The 8,900-nt window shown below is 33.1% G+C and overlaps 1 protein-coding gene across 1 annotated transcript; it reads left to right on the top strand.

Annotated features, from left to right (window-relative positions):
* The first annotated feature begins 962 nt into the window (after positions 1-962).
* On the top strand, positions 963-3,587 carry LOC107864521 (1-aminocyclopropane-1-carboxylate synthase). Its single transcript, XM_016710917.2, has 4 exons — positions 963-1,268; positions 1,443-1,574; positions 1,679-1,839; positions 2,439-3,587. Exons 1-4 carry the CDS (start codon positions 1,092-1,094, stop codon positions 3,421-3,423), a joined length of 1,455 nt encoding a protein of 484 aa, XP_016566403.1. The 5' UTR covers positions 963-1,091; the 3' UTR covers positions 3,424-3,587.
* The last annotated feature ends 5,313 nt before the right edge of the window (positions 3,588-8,900 follow it).

Below are 8,900 nucleotides of genomic sequence, written 5' to 3'. Positions count from 1 at the left end.
TGGATTCGATCTCTGATCTCTCACATGATAAACCAACCTCCCAACCGGCCACTCAATCATGCCCTTGCAGTCATTGTCCGCGTATATTCGTTAAATATATTGATAGTGAAAAAACTTAACTTGACATACAGTCAATATATGTAAAATAAATTTATTTCAATAATATTTGTTCCAGAAACACAACATAACCCAAAAATATTACTGTATTAAGTCAAAACTGATATTTAATTATTTATGCATATGAATTGTATTTGGTAGGAAGATTAAGGAAATGTGGGGGCCTTGTACAGTTCATAACTAGTGCGCTATTAGCAATACACTTACGTATTAATTAATTATAAACACACCTACTGCATCTCAAGATTGTATAATTTTGAAAAGAAATATACTATACTTTATTTTTCAAGGATTTGGGCTTTTTCATTTACTCTTTAATTCAAAAAAGCATGAATTAGTGACACAGATTTGTAGCTAAACTGCAAGGGATCATAAGTTATGTAACGTTTGGTAGCCAATTAGGAAAATACGTTATTCATGTACAAAATTAATGCAACGTTTCGTTTGGAAGTTAGAAACTCGCATAATTATTACATGCATAAGTTATGAGAGAATTGATGTATATCGATCTTATGCAGAGTAGAATATGAAATAACTAATACTTGTATAATTCCAACCAACTACCGAACGACCCCTAAAATTCATGGCTATTCTAAATAGCAACATATTAAATACTTACAAATTATCACAAATTAAAACTTTATTAGCTACGAGCAATTTAACGATAGATTACCGATAAAATTTCGTAGCTAATTTTAAATTATTTTTTAGGGTGGGGGATGGGTTTACGCGTGCGTGGTGTTGATCATTAATTTAATGGAAAATTGTTTAGCAACCATGACAATATTGTAGCACTTAGAATTATTGCTACTATAAATAAAGCATCATTTCCACTTCAAATATTCATTCCAAAAATTAAAATTAATAACATTCAAAAGCCTCAAAAGAGCTTTTTTTTTGCAAAATTAACAAATTCCTATTTCAATTTTTTTGAGAATCTTTGATTCTTTAAGAAGAATTTTTTGAAAATTAAGATGGTGTCCATTACAAGCAATTACCAAAAGCAACAACTTCTTTCAAAGATAGCAACAAATGATGGACATGGAGAAAACTCAGCTTATTTTGATGGTTGGAAAGCATATGCAAATGACCCTTTTAATCTTACTGATAATCCTAATGGTGTTATTCAGATGGGTCTTGCTGAAAATCAGGTAGGACAAAAAAAAAAAAAAATACTCCATCGTTTCAATTTATTTGTCCTACTTTCTTTTTACTTTCTTAAAACCTGTGTCCAGTCAGAATCAGACAAACTAATTAAAACGGAAAGTGTTGAAAACTTGAAGAGTTTTTGTTAATAAATTTCTTATTTTTGATTTTTTTTTCAGCTTTGCTTTGATTTGATCCAAGAATGGGTGGTGAATAATCCAAAAGCATCAATTTGCACTGTTGAAGGAGCTGAAGATTTCCAGGAGATTGCTATTTTTCAAGATTATCATGGCTTGCCAGAGTTTAGACAAGTATGAAGCTTTTTAAATCAAGATTATTAGTTGCCAATTCTTATTTTTATCTTATTTTTTAGTTATTCAGTGTTGTAATTAGTTTTATGAAAAATATTTTTCAGGCAGTTGCAAGATTTATGGAGAAAGTGAGAGGAGACAGAGTTACATTTGATCCAAACAGAATAGTAATGAGTGGAGGTGCAACTGGTGCTCATGAAATGCTTGCTTTTTGCTTGGCTGATCCTGGTGATGCCTTTTTGGTTCCTACACCATATTATCCTGGGTAAGAATAACATTTGTTTTTTTTTTAACTGTCCAGTATTCGAAATTCACTGTCCCGACTACTTATGATTCATGCCACATGGACTTCCGGTCAAGAGTTTTTCCGTTCTCAGAGCTCGAATTAGTGATGTTTCCTCCAAGAAATTTCTAAGTTTAGTTCTTTTTTATTCATTCATGATCAACTTTGGTTTACAAATCACTATCATAAGTGTCTTCCTTTGACTTACATATTTTTAACTATTTTTGGTGTTTGGACCTAGTAAAATTATTGGAGTGTGTGGGACATGAAATCAACTATTCTCTGCCCAAAACAGAGAAAGTAGGTCCTCTAAAGTAACATCCTTCATAACTTCCTCGTCCTCAGTGACAAAGACTAAAAACTTAGAACCCACATCAGAATCTTACTTTTTAATTTTTTAAAATCATTTTTCCCATAAAAGTCATCCATAATTGTTTTTTATTAGAAACACAAAAAAAAATGATAGCCCCACATGTAAACAGTAGCTGTAATAATTCAAAAAGGTTGCATGGTTTTCAAGTTTGCTACATTGAATTAATGAGGTACTGAAGTAATTGTTTTTTCCATTTGTAATATTGCAGATTTGATAGAGATTTGAGGTGGAGAACTGGTGTGCAACTATTTCCAGTTGTTTGTGAAAGTTCTAATGATTTTAAAGTCACTAGAAAAGCCTTAGAAGAAGCATATGAAAAGGCTCAAGAATCCAACATCAAAATAAAGGGCTTACTTATAAACAATCCTTCAAATCCATTAGGCACTCTTCTTGACAAGGACACATTGAGAGACATTGTAACATTCATCAACTCGAAAAACATCCACTTAGTATGCGATGAAATCTATGCTTCCACGGTCTTTGATCAGCCTAGATTCATCAGTGTTTCTGAAGTTGTCGATGAAATGATTGGATGTAACCAAGATTTGATCCACATTGTCTATAGCTTGTCCAAAGATTTGGGATTTCCAGGATTCAGGGTCGGGATTGTTTACTCGTACAATGATACAGTAGTGGACATCGCTAGAAAGATGTCGAGCTTTGGGTTAGTTTCAACACAGACACAACATCTGCTTGCATCAATGTTGTCTGATGAAATTTTCATTGAAAAATTCATTGTTGAGAGTTCCGAAAGGCTTGGAATAAGGCAGGAGATGTTCACAAAAGGACTAGCACAAATTGGAATCAGTACATTGAAAAGCAATGCTGGCTTGTTTTTCTGGATGGATTTAAGGAGACTTCTTAAAGAACCAACATTCGATGCTGAATTGGAACTGTGGAGAATTATTATTCATGAAGTGAAACTTAATGTTTCACCAGGTGTTTCTTTTCATTGTTCTGAACCTGGTTGGTTTAGAGTTTGTTTCGCGAATATGGATGATGAAACTATGAGAACAGCATTAAGAAGGATAAAGAACTTTGTGCATCAGACAAAGGGACTTCATACTAAAGTTGCTGTTCTTAAGAAACAATGCAGCAGGAGCAAACTTCAAATCAGCTTATCATTTCGACGATTGGATGATTTCAACTCACCAGTTCACTCTCCGATGAATTCGCCTATGGTCAGGACTTGAAGGGAAAAAAAAATAACTTAGCTTATATATTCTTGTTGTTTGTACAATAAGAGGAGAAAAAAAAAATTCTCAGTTATAGTGATGTGTGATATATACGTTGTGTTTTATTTCACAGTTCATTCCATTTTGTGCAGCTGATCAATAACAGAAACAATTTAACAAAATGGGATTCAATGAGGAATTTGTATCTTTTTTTGTTTGTTTGTTTAATTTCTTATTCCTTCTTAATGAAAGTGGAGGGTCAAAGTTGTAACCAAAAGTGTTGTAGTTGCTCCTATTCTTAATCTTAATCTAAGTTGCTCGTACTCTTAAAAAATGTTGCACATTCGTGTCTAATCCTTCAAAAATATACTGCTTTTGAAATATCTGACACACACCCGATGACATTTTTAAAGAGTCCGAGCAACATAGATCCTTATATATACTGACTACCTTTTTGTTGAGACAACATGTTGTTACATTTACAAGTTAAAATGAAGTGTAAAACTTATTATGGAACTGTTCTAAGTATCTAATTAACCATATTCCAATTCTAAGTACCTAGACAAAAGAAATTACCCCCACCCCCCACTCCACCCACCCACCCACCCGAACTCCAAAATGACTATATCACTACTTCTCCCTCCGATCCGTTTTAGTCGTCATGTTTACTAAAAATAATTGATCCAAAATATTTATCATTTCCGAAAATTCATAAAGATTAATTCTATATTGTCTCATCTACGCATACTCGTTGAGTAAAAAACAATTTCATAGATTTATTTTAATGTTATATATCATTAGTAACTTTTTGTTGGCCAAAAATGTTAAATGACCTTTTATAACTAAGTGGCTGTAAACGTAAATATGTTTTGCTGTGAATTTGAATTTAATCGAGTCTTAATATGAATACCTTACGCCGAGTTCGAATGAAAAAGAATGAAGATATGAACAATGTTAATGTCTTGTGCTCTATGTAAGTAAATGTCTTCTTTATTACCCATTAGGTGTTGACTTAAGTTTGTTACACAACCATTAACAAATATATTAATTAGTATTTGACTTAACTAATTGTACCAAGTCAAATGCAACATCAATTAGATTAGGAAAGAAGACATGCAGAGAGAATGGGTGGACTTTTTTTTTCCTCAACTAGAAGACAATGAGTTGGAGTCTTTTAGGAGTTTGGACAGTCCTAACATCAATTATTATTGTTGGTTTAATATATCACAAATTATAATAAACTATTACAATAAATTGTTGGATATCTCGCTTTCTTTAAGGAAATTTAAGTTTACTGTGGCATAATCTACACCGATCTAGTAGTATATTTCTTGACTTGTCCGCTCCAGGATACAACAACTCATCAACAATGTATAAATCAAGCAACTTCGGATTAGTTGAAGAGTCCAAAGCTCCACCATAAGAACACCTTCCTTCAACATATATTTACTCTCTTTGTATAGTGAATATAGTTAAAGACTTAGAATATTTTCTTTTTCTCAATTCTTTCTTTCACTAATATAATTACTCTTTCTTTATAGTAAATATAATTGTAGACTTAGAACATTTTCTTTGTCTCAACTCTCTCTTTCACTGCTACACACTATAATCGTTTCCACACTTAGCATATTTCTTTGTGCATACAATCAAGACCACCTCTATTTATAGGTGAGAAATTCATTCTTGTATTGAATAGGAAGAATATGGTATAGTAACGTGAGTACATGAATGGTGTATAGGTAACAAATGTTACAAGAGTTACACGCAACTAATGGTCATATAAGTTACAAGAACTAATAGCTATGAGAGTTACAAGAACTAATGGCAATATGAGTTACAAGAAGAGAAAATAGTCTATTACCCCTCCAACCTTTGATTGAAATCCCAACTACACACTCAACCATTACAAGAGTCCCATTACCCTTCTAAATATTTTTTTACTGTAATTTATACCCCTCCAATTACTGACATGTCATGGGAGATGAGAACACCCCCAATAGGCGCGTCAGTTGGGGCTTCAACCCTACAAAATCAGTATTTTTAGGTGCCACATGTATAATACATGTCATTATTTTTAATTATTAACTAATGTTGTCTTCTCCAATTAAACCCAACATAATCCTTTATCTCCAAACGCCAAATCTCATCTCTTGGATATGAGAACAAATACAGCTCCACCAAATATCCCAATAACCATCCACAATTTCAGTCCAAAAATTGAAATGTTCTTTGGTAATTCACTATTCACAAACGCCGCATCATACACAACTATTTTCTAATCAGATTTCATTATTTCCCTTTATATACCATTCACAGCTTTATCAAATTTCCCACAATTCATTATTTCTCAATTCTCAAAATACCGAACAAATTACTCTTGTTGAATTTAGCAAAAATGGTGTCAGCAACTGTGAAGAAGAGTTCTGCTGCTGCTAAGAAATCCAGATCTCGAGTTTCGAGTTTTAGAAGATATCTTTTATTTCTTTTCATCCTTGCTTCTCTTTCAATTGCGATTCGTACCAGATATTTGACAAAGTAGTGAAATTGTTAAACTTATTAAGATTGTCTCAAGTTCCATGGCAATCACAATTTTTCACCAATTGAAGATGAACATAATAGGAATTTTCTAACTGAAGATGAAATTGTTAAATTTTTTGAAATTTGTGAAAGATCGGGAATCTGAATAAGTAATTTGGAACTTTGGATCCGCTTTGTTGTTGTTGAATTCGATATGGCTGTTTTTCCCTCTTTTTCTCTCTTGTCTTTCACTGTTTCTCTCCTCTCTCGCGTATGGCTGTGTGTAGTAGTCTGTGTGTTGTGTGCATTTCTATGTGTGTAGTGTTGTAGATGGTGTGTGTGGATAGAGAGCTGAGAGATGTGAGTGGAATCCATGAAAATGGAATTTAGGAGGGAACTAAAAAAATAGGTGGGCCGGGCGTGTGTACACACGCATGGGTAACTATTTGGTTTATATTGACACGTCAGCAATTGGAGGGGTATAAAATACACTAAAAAAATGTTTAGAGGGGTAATGAGATTCTCGTAAAGGTTAAGTGTGTAGTTGAGATTTCGACTAAAGGTTGGAGGGGTAATTGACCCATTTTCTCGTTACAAGAACTAATGGTCATCGTTACCACAATTTGTACCCACTAACTCAAAAAGATAATGTGGTAAGTTACAAGAATAATGACACCACTTTCTGCACTTTATGTTTACTAATGTCATGCTCTTTAATTTCTTTTAATAATAAAATGCACCAACAATTATGTATGAGAATGATAGCTTGGAGTAATTGGTAAAGTTGTTGTAATGTGATTGGAATGTCATGGGTTCAATCCGAGGAAACAGCCTCTTGCAGGTAAGACTAGGGGTGGGCATGGTATGGTATATACCGAATTACCATACCGAACCGAAACTTTTGATACCGTGATTTTGGTATTATGGTATATGGTATACATTTTTTTTTTTTTGGTATATGATGATATGGTATTTAATATTTACAAATGACATACTGAAATACCGAATACCATACCGAAGTATATTTAGTTACATAAGTAACATATATATATACACAAACATATACACACGCAAATATAATACTTAGTATTAGTATAAAATGTTTAGATATTGAAACTTTCGCTACTCTATCTTGATTGAAATGTCTTTTTTGTGTAATTGACTAACAAAAAGAATTGTTTGTACTTTTTTTTTTTTATATTTCTACATGTGTAATGTGTATTTATGATACAATTAAGACGTGCTTTTGAAAATTCGAAGTAATAATACTCTAGTATACGCATATATATTATCGAAGTTGTATAAACTATGGTTACCGATTACCATACCGCAAAAATACCGAATTAATATGGTATGGTAATGGTATAATATTTTTAAAAATCGAATACCGAAATTAGCGTATCAAAGTTTCAAATACCGTACCATATCGTGTATAATTAACTCTTGACGCTCGGGCCTTCCCCGGAAACTCACAAAGTGATAGCTTTAGTGGACCTGACTGACTTTTAAGAACATGAAATCACCCTTTAAAATTAATCAAATATTGCATATCAATAACTTACCAACCATTTTCATAACTTTCTAGCCTTTGGAAAAAACTCAACCTTCTTACAATTAAGTGGTTGAGCTTGAGCGCCCCTCTCGCTTCTTTTGAGCCTACGCGCCTCTGCTATAAATAAATATAGTATTCACTTTCTTGATCTAATTTTATGGTGGATTATTAATTTCTATCATTGAAGAGATGGTTAGACTTAGCTATCAATATTCTAACACATAACGTTTTATTGCTAATTATGTGATTTTTGGCTTAACAAAATAAAAAACACCCACCGGGGTCATTATATAATCGCGATGCACGAGGTTGATTGAGGGAAATGCTAAACCACATTGGTTCGTATATATATAGAGAGTCTTATCTTAAATTGTTGCAAGAGGTTGTTCCGTAACTTGAAACTGTGACCTTAATCACACGTAAAAGTTCTGGCTACAACTTTGAGCCTCCATTTTTGGTTGTACCACATAATTGCTAACTATATTGTACATTAGAAATAACCTATCTACTCGGCAAATATAGGAGTAAGGTTTGTATACATCATCCCCCTTCAAACCCCACCTGCAGAATTATACTGGATATGTTGTTGTAACTATATAGTACATATTTTTGGTCTAAAACTGGAAGAAAAGAAGGTAACTTGGTGCACTAACCTTCGGCTATGAGCGAAATTAGAGAGAGGGTCAACACACACTAGGTCTTATCTACGCGACCTTATCTTGCATTTTTGCAAGAGGTTGCTTCTGTAGCTTGAACGCGTAATAACCTGATCACGACTCACACGTCGTTGCGGAAAGACTCCCTCAGTGTTGCCATAAAATTGAAAACCAACATAAAAGTTTGAAAGAACACAAAGTAATTCATATATATATATATAAGCAAGTAAAAGTTCTGGTTACAACTTTGACCTTCCATTTTCAAGAAGGAATTAAAAAAACCAAGAACAGAAAATTCCACAGTACACTCCATTTTAATACATTGATGGGATGATAAAAATCCAAAACACACTATAATTGAATCTTCTATGGAATGAACTATGAAATCAAATACTTAATATATATAGCAAACTATATCGCTCATAACTATAACAAAGGAAATTTTTTCCTCATCTTATTAGACAAACAACAAGAATATATAAGCTAAGTTATTTATTTTTGTTCCTTCAAGTCCTGACCAAAGGCGAATTCATCGGAGAGTTAGCTGGTGAGTTCATGAAATCATCCAATCGTCGAAAAGATAAACTGATTTGAAGTTTGCTCCTGCTGCATTGTTTCTTAAGAACAGCAACTTTGTTGTTAAGTCCCTTTGTCTGAAGCACAAAGTTCCTTATCCTTCTTAATGCAGTTCTCATAGTTTCATCATCCATATTCGCGAAACAGACTCTAAACCAACCAGGTTCAGAACAATGAAAAGAAACACCTGGTGA

The sequence above is a fragment of the Capsicum annuum genome, chromosome 1, assembly GCF_002878395.1.
Source record: "Capsicum annuum cultivar UCD-10X-F1 chromosome 1, UCD10Xv1.1, whole genome shotgun sequence".
Classification (NCBI taxonomy): Eukaryota; Viridiplantae; Streptophyta; class Magnoliopsida; order Solanales; family Solanaceae; genus Capsicum; species Capsicum annuum.
Note: the sequence above shows the minus strand (reverse complement) of the source record. Positions and strands in the feature narration are given on the sequence as shown.

Bases quoted from the DNA above. Each gene is read 5' to 3' on its own strand.
- LOC107864521 (XM_016710917.2), top strand. From the start codon at position 1,092: ATGGTGTCCATTACAAGCAATTACCAAAAGCAACAACTTCTTTCAAAG. The intron at 1,269-1,442 runs GTAGGACAAAAA...TTTTTTTTTCAG, and splicing joins TGGGTCTTGCTGAAAATCAG to CTTTGCTTTGATTTGATCCA. The intron at 1,840-2,438 runs GTAAGAATAACA...GTAATATTGCAG, and splicing joins CCTACACCATATTATCCTGG to ATTTGATAGAGATTTGAGGT.